At 38.7% G+C, this 21474-nt stretch overlaps 1 protein-coding gene across 2 annotated transcripts in view; it reads right to left on the minus strand.

Moving 5' to 3' along the window:
• The window catches only part of HAPLN1 (hyaluronan and proteoglycan link protein 1), a 69420-nt gene that overhangs the window by 25773 nt on the left and 22173 nt on the right, over positions 1-21474 (minus strand). For both annotated transcript variants that reach the window (XM_069775897.1, XM_069775898.1), the window contains one exon: positions 9412-9537. In XM_069775897.1, coding sequence (XP_069631998.1) covers positions 9412-9511 — 100 coding nt within the window. In that variant the 5' untranslated portion in view covers positions 9512-9537. The remainder of the gene's footprint in view (positions 1-9411; positions 9538-21474) is intronic.

A 21474-nucleotide genomic window follows, 5' to 3' on the forward strand; every position in this document is an offset into this window, starting at 1 on the left:
CTACATTTAAAATATGTTTAGCACTCTGGATGCAGCATTCTAGCTTACTGCTCTGAAAGTCATCTTAAATGAGGAATGAATCCTGCTTCCTGGGTTTCCTTAATACAATGGGAAACGATCTGTTTCAAAACAGTGATCTGATCATGGAAGACAGGGTAAACACTGAGGCTTATCAGACTGGCTCCCTGGCTGCTTTCCTCATGGGGTTTCTGACAAAGCTGCTCCTTCTGAATAAAATTATCTTTGTATCTAAATGGCAGAAATATCTAAAAGATGAGTGTAAGAAGGAAAAAGATGGGACACCAGAGCGTTATCACAGAGTCCAGCACGTTACTTGAAGAAGACAATACTTCTTTTCCCCCAGAACTACTTTCTTCAGAAGTACCGTCAGAGAATTTGTAAGGTGAATGGCTAATCAACTATAAACTCTGTGAACCCCAGATAATCCCTCGCTAAACAGTTGTCTGCAACAGGACAGTTTGGATCCTTGCTGGCGACAAGACAGACCACATGCATGGCCACTCAAGACCCTCAGACGGTGGACGAACGGTGAGGAGTGTGCTGGGCAACCTCCAGGTGCTCTTTCTGATGGGAACAGAGATGGCAACAGCCTGGTTATTGACTCTGGTCTCAGCTCCAAGGTCAGAAATGGGATGAGAAAGGTTTTCTAGGTGGGGTTTTCACCCTTCCAGGCATATTTTGCCTTTTGAGACAGGCAGCAGCTTAGCTGTTAGCACAGAACCAGGCACCACTGGTGACTAATTTGCTGTATTTTTTCCACACCTGCTTCCCTACTATTGATCCTGACAGGCTGTGGCCTTTTGTTAATCCTCTTGGTGCAATTAAATGGATGACAAAGGCAACATAATGCAAAAACAGCTAAGTTAGCTAAAAATGAGTTTGTCCAAGTTGCAGAAGCTATCCAGCTGTGTGGGATAACACACAACTCTGGGAGCTGCTTTTCCAAGCTGATGGAAAGACTGCCTGCCACAAATGAAAACTCACTTGGAACCTTGCTGTTTGGGTCCGCTTGCTGTATCTTAGCGGTGCCAAATCAAGCAGGTACATACTGCAGGTGAAGGGGTATCTTGCTACCTTAAGTAATAAGGCACAGGCAGCAGTATGCTATCTGCCTCTGTTTTATTCTCCACCTCTCTTTCTCCCTTGTCTGAATCCTATGCAATTAGCACTGCTGTTCTAGTTGTCATTATTTTGTACACATCTAACATTGACTTTAGTGGGATTCCCATTCCAAGGACAGTAAGTGGACTTGCTCTCATGCTGCTAGAGCTCTCAATTCCATCTCACCTGATGGCTTATTGGTTTAGTTCCAAATTTTACTGCTGGACACGTATTCAGATTTGCTTGTCTTTTTAGTTTTGTGTGTGTGTGTGTGTGTGTGTGTGTAGTTTTCTTTTTGTTTGTTTGTGGTTTTTTTCTCTCTCTTAATTGGCTTCTGCACTTAAGAGTAATGTCAAGCCAGGTTTGGAAGGTGAGGAACATAGTGTGTGGCAGAGAGGATGAGTCATGCCACGACCCTTGGCAAACAGCTTTATCCACTTTATCCATCAGAACTGCCCAGAAACTTATGCTGACCTGGCTATGAAACTTGATTATTCCCACATTTTAATGTACAGAAAAACAGTAGAGGATAAAAAATGTGCATTTTTAGAGGGAAAAAATCGTAAGTCGGGGTCACATCATAGATGTGTTTTGTCAGATAAACTCGTGTATTGCCTAAATGTTCTACATTGTTAGCAAGCCATTAGGTTAATAACACTGTATGCCATCCTACTTTAAATTAACACAGAGTTGTTTCTTGCTTTCCTGTAGTGTTACCAGGGACTTGAGCATAACTTTTCTGTTAAAATACCCTTGCTCTTCCTATAGCAGTAGCATGTTTTGTTATCCTACCATGCTTATTTAAACCTCAAAAATAATTTCTGTGATAACAATAATTCCCACTTGCTATAATATGTAGGGAAGTGTATTATTGATATACACATATATATGTGTATTACTCAGAGAATCTGAAGGGGAAAACATGAGGAAGAATTACACACAGACTTTTTTCCACATATTTTTCCTACTACATTTTTTCTATGTTTTAACTAACTACATTTTTACTTTTGCTTTTGGAAAAAAATCTGAAAACTGTTGTATATCAGCTGTTAAGACTAGGAAAAGCTATTCTTATCTGGCCCAAGCATTAATGCAATTTTGTTTATGCCACAAGAAAGAAAATACAAGCGTCAGACTCCTGTGTTCCTACCTCTAAACTGACAGGATAAAATACTCTCTAGACATTACTGTTAAGTTTTGACATACAACTGGTAAGAGACATGCTAGATAAATCATAGTTAAAAAGTTCAGGTACATGGTTCCAAATAACAGTACAGCTAAAAATACCTGTTTTATAAATGGCAAAGAAGAAATCTGTCTCTCCAACATAGAGATGACAGGACTGAGGTAAAACATTTTTCAGCTGGTCCCAGCTACTCAACCTGAGTAACAGGGTGGGGAGAATGGTTAAAGGGACCGTGTTAACCAAGTTTAAGTTTCTAGGAGATCTAACAGCACATAAAACCAACAGGGAAATAACAAACTTCAGCTCTTCTAAAATATTGCCACATTTTGCCTTAAATAAACTTTAAGTAAGTGTTTACTTCAGTATAGAGAAGGAAATTACATGACGATCAGGCCTCACAGAGCAGAATAGAACAGAAATCATGACAATGTCTCTGCACCTCTTCTGCACAGAAGGAAATCTTTATCGGTGGCATTTAGACTGTTTGACAAAACCAAAACATCACATAGAGCCAATGAGGAACTTTTCCATTTCTTTACCTTTAAATGCTATATAGATATGGAATTAGACTGATGTAGCAAGTAAAGGCAAATTAGCAATTTAAATTTATGCTTAATGTGAATACTTTTGCTTCTGTAATAATTTCTTACAACCCAAATATACTGGTACCTATCATTTAAGATCTATTCCAGAACACGCAGTCCTGAATGCCTTTAATGAAACTAACATGCCAATAGGAGGTGAGGTTGCTCTTTGCTGACATTTCTATTACATGCTGTTGCAACATGCCTTCCTCTGAAGAGGAAAGCAAGTTGTGTTGATGTAAAAGAAGCAGCTCAGTTATAAGAAGAGACTGCAAAATGCGTCATGACATAATCTAGTGTCCTGAATGGCAACAAATCTAGTAAGAAATTTTAAGCACAAAAGATTAATGCAAGAAAATGGAAAGAAATAACAAGTAACATCACTGAAAATGGAAAAATGCAGAAAGGTGGACCAAAGGAAGAAAGTCAAAAGGAAAGTGGAAAAGCATGACACGTGGGAAGGCAAGAATCATTGTTAGGGGTCAACTCAGTAGTGCATCTAATCTCTTATCATGTTTTTGGCTAGTCCAGCAACTCTATAAATCTTCTTTCTCTTTGTTGGTTCTGGGTTGTTTTGAAAAAGAGGAAGTGGACTGTAAATAAAACTTGTTATCATGCAGAACAAGTTGGGCAAAGATTTCTTCTGCTTTTGTTATTGATTAATTGATTTAACTTTCTTTCTTTTTTTTTTTCAACAGGGCAATATTAGTAAGTTTTCTGCTTATTCCATGTTGACATATTTCTTGGTATGTATAAATAAATTGGTGCAAAGATCTTGACAGGCAAATGAGTGTATTCTTGTATCTGAAAGGAAAAGAAATGCTGCATAATGTAAATTCACTTATATTCAAGGAAAAGCTAAAAAGTTAAAGGTTGATCTTTCACAAACCAAAATTTGTGTTCTCTTTGCTGGCCTTTCTTGTATTTCTAAAACCTGAACAAACTGGAGGCATATGTTAAAAGCTCCTGATACCCTTAAGTAATTAACTTAGCAATTACTGTAATGGCTTAGTCAACTTCATTTATTTTGCAGAACAGCTACACACAGAAGAATGCTATTATCTATTATCTCTGAAGGGTACTCTGCCTCTTTGAATAATTGGTCAGCAACTAGCACCATGAATAGATCACAGAGATACACAAAGCCGAGCACTGAAAAGAATCATCTTCCTCTCTCATGGGTCACAGAGTCCTTCACAGATCTTGACTTCAGAGAAAAATTACGAGTCTTTAATTACATTGATATGCTTAGAGTAGCATTGTTTTCTTGTTGAGGACACTTATGTGGCTAGGGTATACTTTTGTCCCATTTTCACATTTACCAGATGATTTCATTCAGAAATATGATTTTTCCTAAAGAGTGAAACTGGTATCCTAAGGCACATGGAGTTTACTGGGGTGGGGGAGTGAGGCGGACCACACATCTTATTTAAATATACTTCTCTCATTGGCTTTTATCCACCAAAGTTAAACTGGAATGACTTGTATGCAGACAAACTACCAGGGAGGAAGGTGATATCATCAAGCAGTCTGAGATAATAGAGCAGCCTGACCAAACCCATGAAAGCCACCACAGGCTTCAGGAAAGGATATAAAATAACAGAAGAGATAAAATGCAGTTTTAGATATTTTATAATTTTTTTTCATAGATATTGGAATAGAACCAAAGAAGAAAAGATATAAACGAAGGAAATGGGCCAGAGGAAAGAAGCAGGAAGGAATACTGGTAAAGGCAGGGAGGTAAAACTGTCTAGCAGATGAGAAATTTGGCTGAGGTCCAGTTTCACTGTATTAACCAACAAGGGAAGAAACAAGAACTAGAGCTGACACTGACAGCAGGAACAGAGATATTAATGAAACCAGCAACTCATTTCTAAGAAAAATTGAAAGATTTAAGAGAGGCCATATCTGTGTCTATTGCAATGTTAAAGAGGTTGGTAAGTGTTTAGTAAAGCTGAAGAAATCCACAGTTTCAAGAGAGTGGACATCTGAAAGACAGAACTCTGTGTTCATAAAAGCAATGACCTGTCAGTATAATCAGAGGACAATACAATTTATGAAATACTGTTCATTCTGGTTAGCAAATGCTGAGTCTGAGAGACATGGCAGGAGTTTTTATACTAATGGAGCAGCATCAAAATGGGGTAACTAGATCTTCTGGTTCCTGACACAGAGTTGTTAAGGGAGTCAGAAGGACATTGAAATAGCCATCAGACAATAATACAGCATTAATAGGTGGCTGCTTTTTAGGAAGGCCAAATGAAAGATAAAGGTGATGAGGTGGCACTGTACATTAGTGCTTTAGCAGGTTGTGAAGAATAAGAAATGATAGTGATGACAAAATGGGGCATGTATCAGAAGCATGTCAGGAAGGACTGTAAAGATCTTACTGTAGCAGTGAAAAATGTCTTTTAAACAGTCTGTCATGGTTTAAGCTCATCCAGCAACTAGGCACCATGCAGCTGCTTTTTCACTCCCCCTCCCCACCCTCAGAGGGATGGGGAGGAGAATCAGAGAAAAAAAGTAAAACTTCTGGGTTGAGATAAGAACAGCTTAATAACTAAAATAAAATAATAATACAAATATAATAACAATAATAATAATTGTAATGAAAAGGAATATAAGAAAAAGAGAGAAATTGGACCCAAGAAAAGACAAGTGATGCACAATGCAATTGCCCACCACCCGCTGACCGATGCTGGAGCAGCGATCCGCCCCTCCCAGCCAACTCCCCCCAGTTTATGTACTGAGGATGACGTTTCATGGTATGGAATATCCCTTTGGCTAGTTCGGGCCAGCCGTCCTGGCTGTGTTCCCTCCCAGCTCCTTGTGCACCTGCGTGCTGACAGAGCACGGGAAACTGAACAATCCTTAACTTAGGGTAAGCGCTCCTTAGCAACAACAAAAACATCAGTGGTTTATCAACATTATTCTTACACTAAATCCAAAACACACTGTACCAGCTACTAGGAAGAAAATTAACTTTATCCTAGCTGAAACCAGGACACAGGCACAGGTTCATTTTGTAGTGTGAGTCACTACACAAATAAATGTGGAAGACAATAGAGAAATTACCCAAGTACTATATTAACAAATCCTCTCTTTTTAATAACGTTGGTTTTGATGCTCTAAAGTATAATGTTGTTTAAAGCACGAGTGCATTGATATGAAATGAAAACATAAAGATGAAAGCTGAACTCAGAAAATATAGCCTGATCAAATAAAAGGGTAGAAAACCTCACAGCCTGAAGTACTGATGTTACTACTGGCACTTGGTGTGGCGAACCTGATGGCAGAGATATTAGCTTATGTCTCACTTTAGGAATGGTATCATGTGTTTCTGGACAACAGCAAAATAACAAATGTATGTAAAGAAAGCAATTTAACTATTAACAGGTTGATTAGTCTGACCTCAATAGCAAACAGGACCTTAGAACAATTTTTGAAGAAAAATTGTTGAAGAACAGAAATAGAGTAAGTCACTAGAAAGAAGGATAAAATGCAGTAGATACTTACCAAAGGGTGCCAGACTAATTTGCTATCAACAATATAATAAAAATAAATCTATAAGGCCAAGGAAATGTAGTGTATCAATTGCTCAGAGCTCAGGGAAGCAAGTGATATGGGAAATACATGAAATTAGACAGGATGGAGAAAATATGTGTTTTGGTAGAAACTTTGCTAAGTGTCCAAGCACTAGATACAGAGGAAACTGCAATTTGCTGGGCTGAAACATAAATGATTAGCCTAGAAAAAGGCCAGTGAACTGCCTCCAGTGTAATTTCTGAGACTTTAACATTTCCACTTGTTTTACGTTATAAAGTAAATATGACTATTGAATTAATAAAAATTTCACGTGGCACATTAAACATCACTGAAGGGAGGAGAATGGATATTTAGAAAGTTTCAAGAAAGAAGGATGGAAAAAGTATGATAACATTTAATACCGAATGCATAATCTAGATCCTTATGGCCTAGTATGAAGAATTATTGATATAGACCTTGTACTTGTTAATTGAAAGTGATATTGAGGGAGAATGACTGCTAAATATTGTTTATCACAACAGACTATCGATCAGCACTGCAGCATGGCTGGGAAGAGTACAAATTTGATCCAAGGTCTGAAAAAAAAAGCATTGTTAGCTGGAAAACAAAAATACTAATGCCAGCCTAAGATCTTACCTGGAATAAAATCCTGGCTGGGTGCACTCAAGAAGTACGAATTCAAACAAGAACCACTGCAGAGATGAACAACTAACATTATCAGGTAACTGGAGGTTAGAGAAGATTTCTAACTTCTCACTTAGAGAAGAATTTGAAAAAGTTTACTCAAATAATAGCTGTGAGGATATGGTGTTATCTTATTAATGTTTTAAAGTGAAAGAAGAAAAATTGTTACTTGAAGCTAAGGAACAACACTAGGAGAAGGATAAGACCATACAATGTTTGTGAATAAACATGGAGAATTAGGTGAATGTTTTCTATATCAGAAAAATAACTACCTTGCAGTAATGAGATTTGAAACCCAGCTTTTTTAAAAATGAAACTAAACATATAAGAGATTACCTGCTGTAAAGAAATGGGAATAGAAGGCAGTTTAATTCATTGCCTCAGGAGATCCCTTTCAGCTCTGTGTACTTGACTACACAACATCTGTCCTCACCTTTTATAATTCCAAGGCATTCCAAAGCATGCAATGCAGGAGGAGTTTAGCTACACATTTCTTGGATTTCAGCTGTGGAGAGTGATGCTTCAGTCCTTAATATAATATAAAATACCTTTTGTATGAAGCTATAACACATGTGTTCCACAGGCTTCCCTGATTTCCAGCTCGCTTCCAGGTGTAGATCATTGTATGTGTTTATGCAGCACTGGGCAGAGCTGAATCCCAACCCTGATGGGATTCCACAATGCAGAGAGGAATGAAGAAAATTTATAGAAAAAATACCAAGTTCCAAGCAGTTTTATTCTTTCTGATTTGTGGTCTGCGCATTTCAGAGCCTGAATCAGTTGAGGTACAAAGCTCATGGTAGAGCTCAATTTTAAGCTTTATCTAGCTTTCTTTGAAGTAATAAACCTCAAGGTTCAGACAAGTTTTCATGGGTAGGAAGAATGGTCCATCCTGAAACTTCTATCAGCTTTGAACTATTTATCACTTGCAGACTGCACTGTATACATGCTGAAGGACTAGTAATAAGCAACATGTATGACTTGCAAATTACACTAAACTGCTGACTAAGCAAGTTTAACATCATGGGTTAAGGAAAAATAATTTTGATTTGGTTTAATTATTTCCACTAATTTAATCTTCCAAAAAGATAAGATAAATAAAGTTCAGAGATAATAAACTGCATTATAAAAGGAAAGGCAAACTGTATTTTTATTATACATAGGTGTCAAATTTGAAATTTACCCTCGGGAACCCATGTTCATCATCTCACAACAGTGATAGGTCTTCATTTTGATATAACACATTCATTTGACCTTCATCCTGTAAGTTTCCTTAGAGTGAAACCAGCTATCTGTTATTCCTTATTTGACCTTGACAATCCGAGTGACAGTTTTAATAGGTGCAGGTACCTTTAACTTCTGTGACTTTCCTGTGAACTTCTAAATGTTCAGGCTTTCTTAGTAACCTGCCCTAACTTGATAATTCATATTTACACAAACACTCAAATAACACAATTTGCCAGCTGTTGAGAGAAAGGATTCAAACTTTAAAGAGAGAGAGAGAACAATAATTCTGTGTTTCTTGATTTTGCAAGATTAATTCTAGCCAGCCTCAAGAAACATATAAATGAAAGAAGGAAAATCCCTGTTCGTTCTGCCTGTCTTTACTGCATAAATCCCCTGTTTTTTCTTATACAGGATGACCCTCAACGACTGAAGCTGGGACTGAAAAAACAGCTGCATTGTACTGCAGACTCAAATCCTGCTACAGCTATAAGCTCTAGGATTCAAACATGAACCGAACAGGATTACGCAGAAGGCCAGTATAATACTTAGTGCGAATTAAAGGTATGAGGGAAGACACATTTCTTTCAGGGTAAGCTCCCTTTTTTTTTTTTTACTGGTTTAAATTGCTCAATTATGATCTCAGATGTGCTGAGCCTTTTTAAATAATAAACAGCAATACATTTCTGTAATGCTAAGAACTATGTATGACAGTCTTCTTAAAATCAAATATGTTCTACAATAAACTAAAAGTATTTCAACCCACTGCAGTTGCTTATTTAGGATGCATGCCTTTTTTCTTTATCTTAAATCATGCTCTACTTTACTCACTAATCTTTGCAAGGTTGTGACTAAGTGTTATTAAACAGTGCAACTTTCATTTTTTTTACTTTCCTTAGGAGTAATAATAATGCAACAGAACCAGAAAAGGAAAGGTTTGATCACCAGTAATAATAGTATTTAAAAAACAGTGCAGCAGAATAAAAAATTAAGGATCATTAAGCACATTATTCTGTTTCCTTCAGCAATCTGAAGATACTGGCATTTTCTTACGTATTTCCTTACCTTGAATGTGAATAATTCTTTCATGCTCCAGACTTGAGTTGTCAGGGTGAGGTTCAGCCCAGCAGACAGAAATCAGCACCAGAAAAAGTAGACTCTTCATCTTTATAGTCAAAAGAATCTTCTTCACTGTAAGGGCATCACAAACAAAAAAGCTTGTGAATTTTTGGAAACCTTTACAGTGTTGCACTGCACAACTTGTTACAGCAATGATCTTATGAGGGATCTATAACACATCTAACCCACTCAGCTGAAAAAGTTACAACAGCTACTAATTTTTTAGGCATGAAGACTAGACCTTTTTAACATAAACTTACATTAAATGAAACTGGCAATCCATATTTAAGTCTGCCTATGCAGAATACAACATGAAAAAATAAAAGCACACACACAAATACCCATAAACCAAACTCCTTGCATATGTAAGCAATACCTGTGTTTCAGAAAAGGTTCTAGTGTACTTTTCTTTTCTAGACCTACTCTACATCTGGTCTGTAAATACAGTTAAAAGAATCAAAGCTATCACTATATCTACATCCACTGCATGATGCAATCCACTGGTGATAGATTTTTGAGATTAAAACAATCTTCTCGGAGGTTTTGGCATTTCAATCAAGACTGCAAGTTAACTTAGCAGTCAGGGTGGTAAGTTTGCTTGAGCTAAGCAGTAAAGATGACAAAACATTTCTTAGGCTCACTAGAAAGATCTACTTTATTTCAGATCCACTTACCATTTTAAAAGATGTCTAAATACACAATGAAATGTTCGAAACCATGCACAAAATAGGTTAGAGTTGTATATGCTACCACTGCAGTTGCCCTGATTGATTTTTCATTCATTTCTACCTAGAATGCTGACGCACTAACTTAGTGTGCCAGGTAGGGTCTCTGCAGTCAGCAGAGCTGAGCGCTGCAGGGAAAATCTCTGCCAGCCTCTGAGTAGTAATTAGGCAAATGAAGACCTGAAATAGAAAAGGAGGCATAAAATACAAGAGGTTTTATGTACAGGGTTGGGGCTGCTGTGTGTTTTATAGTTATAACTTTTATGACCCTGATTTCTTGAAATAAAAGATAACTATTTCCCAGCTTTGCCTTTCAAGAGACTATATTTTTTTCCCCAGTCACCAAATAGTGGCAGCATTATAAATATGCTTTCTCGCTAATGCAGACAGAAATTTATTTTTTTCCCTTTTTCTTTATCAGAGCTAGAAACACATCAAAGTTGCAGGGTACTGTTGGTCAGAACCTGGGTCAAGGGCTTTGCAAACAGTCACTGTCCCCAGATAGACTTAGACACCTATGTGTTTCAAGCCTAGATCCAAATATTGTAATCTGAACCAATCTCTATTACAGACTAAAACGCAAAAATGCTATTGCCATTTTTTCATAACAGAACATGCATTTACTTGCCTGCCCTTCCATTTCTTCAAAGTGAGTTTGGGTGGGAGTTCAAAGCCAATTCAGCATCCCTTACTCCTTAGTGTGGAGTGTCTAGAGGTAGGACAAGTGCTCGCTGCACACTATTTTCCAGGTGGTCCACGCTCGGTAACTCAAGACTCTCCGGCCACTCCCTCTTTCCTGGAAAGCTTGGCAGGCTGATGACCTCCATTCTGGAGAGCAAGGGCAGATGTGGCTCCGCCTAGAGCACATCAGCCCCAGCCTGGGCTGACCGGAGGGGTCACGCAAGTGCAGGCGGGGTCTTCCTCCTGCATGATGGGACCACCGGCTCAAGAGAGCAGGGCACACCTGTGTAAAACCACACTGCTCTTTCTCTCACAAATCCCAGACCAGGCACCCGGCGTAGTTCCTCTAAGAGTGAAAAATGCTTCAGGTTTGGGATTTGGGTTTTTTCTTGGCTGTTGAATAACAACTGACAAATATTTTTTTCTTATTGGTGGGGGATAGTGTTATTGATTTAGAAATACTCTGGTTAACAAGGAAGCTTTGATTCTGAAGGCAAGTTTATGGGGGTATTCCCACCTTAATCTAATCTGCAGATCAAAATGCAAAACCTCCTGGACACAGTCAGTGGGGGTAAAGCCCACAGGGGTTCTACAGACCTGCTCTGGGAGTGACTCATCTGCTCATTAACACTTTGCCTCTTCCTCTTGTCACAAACCTGCTCCTCTGCGTGGCACTAGGGAAAAGAAACAGCCATACAACGAGATGACAGGTAGTACTACCCTTTTTTGGGACAGCATCCCCTTCTCCCTCAAACTCTATGTGCACAAGGACTGGGGCTCTACTGTGGAATAAGAAAGATTTACTTTCTGGTTATATGGCTGGAGAACCCCACACATGCCCCTCTTCTTTGTCAAGGTCTCCCTAATATGATGGGGGAAAGTCCTCCACGTAGCATCATCGGGTGATGATTGTCAGAACAACTGGTTTCAGGATAAGCCTGGTGCACTGAGTGGGCAGGATATACCTTTTAGAGATATTTGCCTGTACCTTCAGGCAAATATCATGTTAGTCTATAGAGTTTATGTGATAGCATCGCACAAGCAGGATGAAAGGCAGGTCAGCTATGACTTGGAGATCTGCTCTTCCTTTTCCTGAATTTCCTGGATGCAAGTGAACAATTTCATATGTCACATGCCACAGATGTGGTACAAAATCAACCTTAGGGTTACAGATGGACATGTTTTCTGGAGGGATATATACCCAAGATGGTGGTACTTTAGCTTTGTTAATAGGCAAATTTTACGGTGGCTGGGTTTCTTGTTTTCCCTGATTACTATGAACAGAAAGGGCATAGTAAAATGTTCGTTGTCTGTGCAGGAGCACACACACAGATAGCGTATGTGTGCACATCTGTGATCTTTGACTCTGGTAATGTTCATCTGCACTGCTAAGGTGTGTTTGTCAGACTGCACAAAACTAGCAAGAACTTAAAAACTATTTCCCAGGGGAGCAAATGCCTGGTCAACGGTTTAGAAACTGTATCCATCACAAATCTTTGCTTAAGTCACCAGATGCTTCATACTTGAGGTCAATCAACTGAGAGTAAAGTTTTAGCTGGGCAGAAGCGTCCCATTGGGGGCCATTTCAACCCTCCATTTAAGTCTGAGCAGTTTTAAGGCTTCTCCCTTTTATTGCCATGTACAGCAGCAGCTGAGAAAACGTGGGTATCTGAAGTCAGGAATACCCCGACCTTGTACCACTCTTTTCCTGGGATTCCCCATGATGGGAGCTGTGGCATCGAGCCAGAGCTGTGCAAAGCAACACTACCAGGCCAAGAATCTGACCCCTGGTGTTTTGTAGGTTATCCAAAAAGCAATTAGGCAGAGGAATTCACATCCTCAACTCTAGCCAAAGCAATAGAAGTCAGACTCCATTTCTGCAGCAGCCTAGGAAGACCTCAGGGGAGAAATGATAGGTGTGGATGTTTTCATATTAAAATTAATAAAATCTTGGCTGGGAGTAAGTGAATTTTCGGTAAGAAATTGTAATGATCAGTCATACTCAAGAAATTTGCACTGGTTTCAATTACTGCAGTTTATGAATCTGCTATCTCCCTGGACAGGGATACAAAGAATCTGAAAAGTAGTTTTTAAAGGGAGACCTCAAGGCTGAGGGAAGTGGTCAAGGTCACTGTACATTCAGTTTTTAAATTCTTAAGAACTGTTCATTATTAGATACAATTTGAAATTCTGATATTAATCACTATTTTTTCATACCTACCCAGGCATAGTTCATCTACTACTGGCAAATCTAAAAGGCTATAAAGCACCAATGTTTGTATTTTAATATAATATTCTGAAAATTAACAAATTGCCTTCAAGTAATTCAACTGCATAAGTAACAAGCACTTCTATGAAGAACAGAGTACTGAAAAATAATGTTACATACCAATCTCTGTTTTTAATAAAATAACATATTTCTTATATACTACTGCAACTACTTTCTAGCTACAGAACATGAGAGCATCCACTGTGTGAGGACAAAGGTCCACCTAGCTCAATATTCTCTCTGGCAGCAGCTAAAAGCCTGGGGAATGCTTTTGTTCACTGGAGTTAATTTTTGTCTTATATTAAGCCATGGTGATGTCCTATGTCAAATGCTTGTCTCCCTGAGAAGAAAGACCTATGGAAGCCTGAACTCACAATGGCTCAAGAGCATATGGTAATACAACCACCACCTCCTACAGTCCAGCTGCTGACACTGTCATCCTAGTAAGATAAGTGCTTAAACTAGATTTTACCTAACACATGCAAAAATCTGGCTGCTTTTGTGGAAACATCTCTGCTGCTTTTGGATCTTGCAGGACTGTGATTTGCTGACAGCTACCCAGGTATCCACAGAACCCTCAGAGAAGAGGGTATTGAAACAACATACTATACCATCTTCTCATGTGTGTAACTTCATGGTGCAAAAAAGGTTTAGGAGGAAAGAAGGCCAAAAGCAGACACCTAAGAAGGAGATGAGGTACCAGTGCACAGGGACAGAGAGAAAACCAAACTCCTAGGGCAGACACAGGGGACTTTTTCATAAAAGGTTCTGTCTTTCTGTGGAGTTCCCTATATTTAATACAGTGAGACCCAGCAAGTAAAGGCAGTAATTGATATCTAAAACAGGTAACAGAATCAGTAAAATCAGTTTCAATAATTTAGGGTTGAAATACCCCCCAAATCTGTGGACTATTCACATCCATGCACAAAGCTACTGTGTAATATAAGCCTTTACAGGGCCCTTCTCTGTGGAGCTCTGTTCCATCTGGGAATTGGTGCTAAGCACTAGAGAAGTACCTATTAATGAAACAAAACTTATGTATTTTCAGAAAGAGGGTGTCAGCTGCAGTAATTCAGAGTCTCTCATCCTTACATGCTGCTGGTAGATAATAGAATAGGATGAAGATCAGTCTAGGCAGTACTCACACACTCAGTGTTTTTGTATGTAAAATGTTTACATTTCACTTAGGAGCCCAAGCTATTGTTACAGTCAGTTTATACCTAACCAATGTGGTCAGTGGAAGGTGGGTGTGTGATTAGTTGACCTAGGATGCCTTTCGTCTATTCACTTTTGTCTTTGAATAACTTCCTCCATCTGCAGTGTTACCTCTCCGGAGAAGTGGGAATTGTGGGCTTCAATCTTGCTCACTGACATGGAGGAAACCTTGTGTGGCCTCTTTGGCTGAGTGGTCTAAGATGGGGCTGTTTTGCAAACAAGGTACAGATGCAAATTAGTTTAGTCAAGGACTCATCAGTCAGGATCAGAGTGACAGCAATGGACAAAGGTGCCTGAAGTGCAGATCTGATGCAGGGGCTCCTTACAAGTGGGGATTCAGTCCCTCTCATAATTAGCATTTCTTTTGGCCAGCTCTAGACAGCTTTCCACTCAGCATGGTAAGCAACACTTTAAGAAACAAATACTCATCTCTACTGACTGCAGAAGGAGGCTGAGTGTTCTGACTCATCCTGGTAGCACTGACATACTCGGTTTAGATATCCTGATGCCTAAAGTGGGCATCTAAAGTAGGCAACAGCAAAGTCAACCCTGGTCTTGAAGGGCACCTAGCTTCTTATAAGTATTTACAGTCTCCTTCAAGATCTTGCATTCTCCAAGGGCAACAGTAAAGTACTCAGTTACAGCTACAGACTTAAGAACTCAGTTATTAAAATCAAATGAAAAACCACTTCTTGCCCTGAAATGCCCTTACACCGTCTAGTCTTGAATCTACTTTTCACTTATTTTGCTGAGAAGACAGGTTCTTCTCAGTGAACAAGCCCCCCAGGCTGATGGAATTAAGGCAAGACAGATTCAGCAGACTGGTCCCCAAGCTAAATTGTTCCCACAAAGGAAATTTTGCCAATGCCATAGCAAAAAGAAAACAACTGATGGCACAAGAATTATAATGTTTACATGCTCTATTAGAATGACTTAGAGCAAGCTTTCCAAGACCTCCTCCCATGCCACTTCATTAGTTAAGGCAATTTGGAAATTTGTGAGACTGTGTGAGTCTTGGGGCCATCTAAAGTGCCAGACGGTCAATGTCTGGAGAACAGGTTGTCATAGTAGTTCCCTAACCATAGGCAGTACTGTTCAGTGGAAAAGCAGCATGACCATTCAAAGACATCTGGAATCCCCTGGAGTCTATTAATTCCCTGGGAAGAATGCTGATAAATTGCTTGCGGGGAGAAAGAAAATATCTTTACGGTCTTTGAAGTATCTGCCTTGTGTTAGATATGAAATTTATTCCAGATACACAGGGTAAAAATGGCAACAATACTTTTAACATTATTCATAGAATATAGCCAAGGTCATGAGGTCTGGCTTTATGACTAGAAGTTAGAAAATTTGGTACTCTATGTTTAATGCAAACAGGGATAAGGCAAATGTGCTGCAGTTAAGGTCCATCATTGATGGAATACTGGTCACTTAGTGTTTTGTGTAGTTTTCTTTCTTGTTCTTTATTATGGACTATACGGATATACCTTTAGTTTAGGAATCTGGATAATTTTGCTTGAAGTGTGGCAATGGGATGTTCTTTGATAACACGTAGTGTGATGCCATAGTAAGGTAACTCCACTTTTTTCTTTAGAAAGCAGATCCACTTGTTTGTAGTCCCTTTTTTAGAGAAAATACTTACTGCAATCTCCCCATATCAGTGGTCTTCAAAGAATTTCTGCAATCCAGCTCGAGAGCTGGCTCTTCAGCCAAATTGTGCTTGTATTCTGACATATTCTTCATTAAAAAGCCTCTTTTAGCCTTGAGCATGGAAGCCTGGAGGTCACTGGAGGTCAGTAAGAAAACTTGATCTCTCTCCCTCATTTCTTGCCCCTTGGTCATATTTACAAAGCTAGCTTCTCATCAGGCCCTCACTGCTTCCCAGGTCCCCTCCTGTTACCTACACTTCTTCAAGGTGCTTTCTTGGTTGCAGCTATATTTCCTAGTTACCCGCACAACTTCTACAAGGCCATTTACTTTGGGAAGTTCTGCCAGAGTTTTTGCAGCTTCTCTAACCTTCACTCTGTTGATGCTTGCAGTTCTGCCAGTTCTTTTTTGGATGCTTGAATTTTTACAGAGGCATAAATGACTTAAGTTTCTAGTGCTCTGTTCCCCTACCAAAGGTGAATGAAAGATATATGCCTATCTTCTCTGGATCATTAAAAAGATCTCACATATGATATCTTATTAGACAGGTTCTTACAAACTGTTCTTTTGACCTGTTTATAATAGTAAATAATGATGTGATTATATTATTAAGTATTATTAAAGTTGCTGTATTTGGGAATTTGAACTGCCTTTCTGTATCTAAACTTGCAGTGCTAGATTTCGTGCTTCAAAGTGAATGTTTAGTTCAATCCATGGACCATTTCTAAGCAGTGGCACAGAATTGTGGAGGTTTTTGTGTACAGTGATAAGGCAAAGAATTTTACTCAAAGCCCATTTAAGTGAGTGGACATTCTGACATTTATTTAATTAGCATTAGATTGGGACATTTGAGTAGGGAGACTCTAGGACTATTAGTTCCTATTGGTAATGCTCAGGTTACTGAGCATCACAGCAGCACTACTAACTGTTGCCTGGCCACTAAGGTCTGCCAGGTGCAGGACCCAGGATGACAAGAAACAGGTTTTCTAAATACTAGTCTCATTTCACAGTTTTCTGTGGTGAATGGTTGCTCATCCATCCTACAACCCATGCCATGTCTCCCCCAAGAGTCCTCCTCTGCTCTTAGCCACCTAAAATCTGCTGTTTTGAAGCAGACCTAGAAGATGCATTTACACGACTGAAGTCTTCTCCAGTTTCCACCAAGTACAAGTGTACACTTGGTGAAAAAATTGTTATCGCACATTAAAAACAAAATAAACCCCAAACATACACCCCCTATAAAGATAAAGAAAAGAAGGAAGTTTATTTTCTGGAAATATGGCAAAAAGGAATGAATTCAAGAGAAGCCACAAAAATCACATGCTGATACTGCATGTAGAAATTCTGTGTTATTGTAGACAGTAGCTTTCTAAAGTCATTTCAAACATTTTGATAAGTCACTCAAGCCAAATGATCTAATCACAACTTAAAACTTAGTCTTATACTTTTTGCTTAGGAAGTACTGTGAAAGTTATTGGAATGGTAAAGTTAGGAAACTTGTCCATGTAATTATAATACCTTGAGATATGCAAATAGGCCAGATACTATCTCTTTTATCTAAGGGAGGTGCAATATCTCTATTCTGACCGTCCCACATTTAATTCAATGGAATTCTCATTCCTTTTCCCCAGCTAAGCTGACTGTACCAGCACCATAAAAATAAAAGTTAAAAACATTAACAGTGCTTTCACATCCTTGAAGGATCCCACTATGTGAGACAACAGATGTGCCGCCAGACTTACTGAGTAGTAGCCCGGTGCCAGCCTGCTGTAAGGAATTACTAGCAGTATACCATTTTTGGCATGGATCCTGCTGCAAAGCATAAGACGGGACTCCTTGTCCAGCCAACCATGACTGTTTACTCCTGTCCTCCCTCTTTTTTGTGGTCTGAGAATTGCATTGTTTGCACTCTCAATGTCATTGAGAATGACTTTAACAAGCTACTCAGTTTCCTAAAGAAATAATAACAGTGATATACTGCTCTGCATATTTTTTAAATTGCTGTTACACATTTCCAGTGCAAGTTCCCATTGAATCATTGCTTCTAAGAAGGTAATCACTTTCATTTTACAACAGCACCATTTTCATCAAACATCTACTCCTTACTGCAATGATACATAAGTTTTCTTTGGATATTTGGTCATGAAGAATTAGCTGTGGGTGCAGCCCGATCAAAGCCATATGGGGATCACTTGTAAAAGCACAATTCTTTCAACAATTTTTAAATTTAATTAATCAGCAATCAGTGGCAAAACATACTTTCTACGGAGATCAGTTATTCTAAAGAGAAGGAAGGTCTAGAGGTTAGGGCATGAGTTCAGACTTTGGGGGGCATGAGTTCAGACTTTGGGGGACATGAGTTCAACTCTGCCCTCTCTACCCTTTATGTGGACCTTGGAGGGTGTGGAAGTGGTGGAGAGGATTAGTTTTTGTTATCTTAACTCACTATCTGTGACAGTATAACAGTATTTCTATTGCTCAGAGGGTATTGTGGAAGTCAATACATTTACTGTTAGAAGGAGCTCTCACATTGCTGCAATGAGACTTATCAGTATCTAGAACAGAAGGGGACTTCTTCCCACTTCCAAACACTACACACTTCCATGTGCCAAAGCACAATGTGATAGTTGACCACATGTATACATGCAGACAAACAGGCAGATGTCTACTTGTACCAAGTTTCCCCCCTGCTTTTCTTAAATATCTTTTCATTGCAGTATCTTAAGCCTGAAAGCACTGGAAATACACGAGTCATGATTGTTTAGTTAACTTCTTGTTAGTTAAATTCTACTGAAAACAAATCATAGACATTTTTAAGATCATGGATGTTTGTAAGCAAACTTATCTAGATAGAGGTAACATTTTCAAACTTTATTGCTAAACAGTGTCACTTCAGTATTATGCATACACTTTTTTGGTTGTTTTGGTTTACAAAACAAGCAACAATAGTGAGAATACCACAAATTCAAACTATGGTCTGAAAGCTACTTTTTATTTTGAGTCAAAGAAGTACATGACTCAACTATTTATTAAAAAAATAGTCTTTGCTGGTTTACAGCAATAACAGAGATTTGCACAGACATCCTTGGTCAGTCAGATGTGAGAAAGATGCCAAAAATTAGTCTTTATTCAAAGGTCCAGACTCCATATATCTACCAGTTGCAGATATTGGCAAATAGTGACTGCAGTTCTGCACTTTGAACTAAGTAAGTTAACAGCAACACTAGAAAGAAATAGGAAAAGAATTTATTAGATTCAAGAGGAAAAGATAATAATTTGAAAACTACAGTTGAAAACTGATAGTCCTGAAGAAATACTTCTGGGAAGGTGGAATAGTTCTTCATGATGAATGAACAGTAAATGTTTTATCCAGTGAAGGATAAAAGCTTTGCTACAGGTAGATCACACCGGACTAGTTCTGTGTCTAGGTAAGAGTGGGATTCCACCACACTACTTGGTTTCCAGGAAAGCATCAAAACATTGGCTATGACTCAACATGGGAAATTATTATTTACGATACAGAAGGAAGAGACTAATACAAGGAGGCAAAGAACTTAGAAAAAGTTACATGATATTATAGTTGTGCTAAAACCCCAAATTTTGCTGCAGGGTGTCACCATATGAGTTCAAGGACCAATCTCAGGACCAGATTTGTTATCTGTATTATTATATTATGTATTTTTATGTATTATTAGTTCTATGTATTTTAATTAATAAGCTGGCACAGAAAGTAGCTACATACCAATTTAATCTATGGATGAAAAAACGTCAAAGGCATTGTATGTACAGAGTGGAATCACCATGTGGCACCCGATTAAGTGGGTGGTTAGCCAGACGGCCTCCATCACTGCTGCAATAGAAACTGGAAGTTCTGGCAACGGAGCTGCCAGGGAGCACCGCAGAGGTGGACAGACCACTTTGTATCACCATCACTTGGCAATCTCTATTCCAACTCCATACCACTGGCAACACCTTCAGACATACTGCCTGCATCTCTGGTCCTATGGGATTAGGAGGTAGAGTGACTTAAAATGGGACACATGCAGGGAAGGGTTTACTGGGGCAATCAGAGGAAAGGAAAATCTGTTTTACAAAAGGAGACCAAAAGACCTTGTTTTGGTTAGTGTGGCAAAACACAGCTGAGCAAGGATATAAATGCTCTCTATAAATATATCACAGAGTAAATGCCAGAGAAGAAAAATACAAATTCAGCTAAAATTTAGGAACAGAACAAGTAGGGCCATAAGTAAATTTAAACTGGGAGTTAAATTATTTTAAGTTGTAGAAAAACATCACAGTCTTCCTAAAGACATCTTAGCAGGGAGGAAAGAAACACAGCTAGTTTTAAATCAGAACTTGCTTGCTCTGTGAAAAAATGCCTGGGATGAAGGGGAATGTGGATAGAAGAGGACCAGGTTATGGCACAGAGCATCCCTTTTGTTTGTTCTTGTATACCTAATTTTTGGCAAAGGCCTCAATTTAGGTAGGCTAATCAATTCTTATTTCAAGCAGAAATTTTTTCTTTTCTTTTATGACAGGTCCAAACTCTCCTGGCTACTGCTATTAATGATACGATCCAATACACTCAGACAGGGCTTCCTATTGCTCCACATACAGCTTCAAACATGCTCTCAGTAATACTCAGCACTGGCAGCAAAGCACCTTTGTCATCGTTGGGACTTCTTATAAGAGATATCTCAAAGCAGCTTTTAATATTCTGACTCGGTGTCTGACTTCTCTAATTTCCTAAGTAGACTCTATGCTTTATGTAACAACGTTGTTGTCCCTGATACAGATCATTAAATATCTGCAAATGAAATGGAGGCACATGTGGCTGGCTTAATGGCCTGATTTCTGCAATGCTTAGTCATATGGAAGGTTTGGCTTCGCCTGCTGCAGCGGTTATGTACAAAACGTGAAGAAGACAGCTTTTATGTTCCAGAGGTGTGGTAGGGCAATGCAACCTTACCACAACGACTTTTAGTTGTGATGCTTTTGAGATTTAGGATGACATGAAAATAAAGGAAAATGGCAGTTCCATTTCCACTCTGGACCACTAAGAAGAATGACTCAGGGTATTAAGTTGAGAAAATAAAAAGAATTTCAACACACACTTGTAAATCAAAGATATAACATGAAAAAGAATAGAGGAGCTCCCCCAAACACACTATCCTGGTTTAACATCCTCATAAGGATATAGTATAATGGTTTCATAAATTTCAGAACATGTAAAATATAGAATTAAGATTAGCTGAATAATTTGCAACTGTTTGATAAAATCATCATGCAGAACATATCATGGTAAATAAAACTCTCTAAGGTTGTGTAAGCAAAACAGCTTGCAGAGTATACAGTTTAGTGCACCGAGTACAAGAACAAAAGTACATCATATTTTAGATTCAGATATATTCAGATTTAGGAAGATGTGACTGAAGAATCTATATCCAGGAAACACCTACATTCTGCATTACC

This window comes from Haliaeetus albicilla, chromosome Z, assembly GCF_947461875.1.
Source record: "Haliaeetus albicilla chromosome Z, bHalAlb1.1, whole genome shotgun sequence".
NCBI lineage: Eukaryota > Metazoa > Chordata > Aves > Accipitriformes > Accipitridae > Haliaeetus > Haliaeetus albicilla.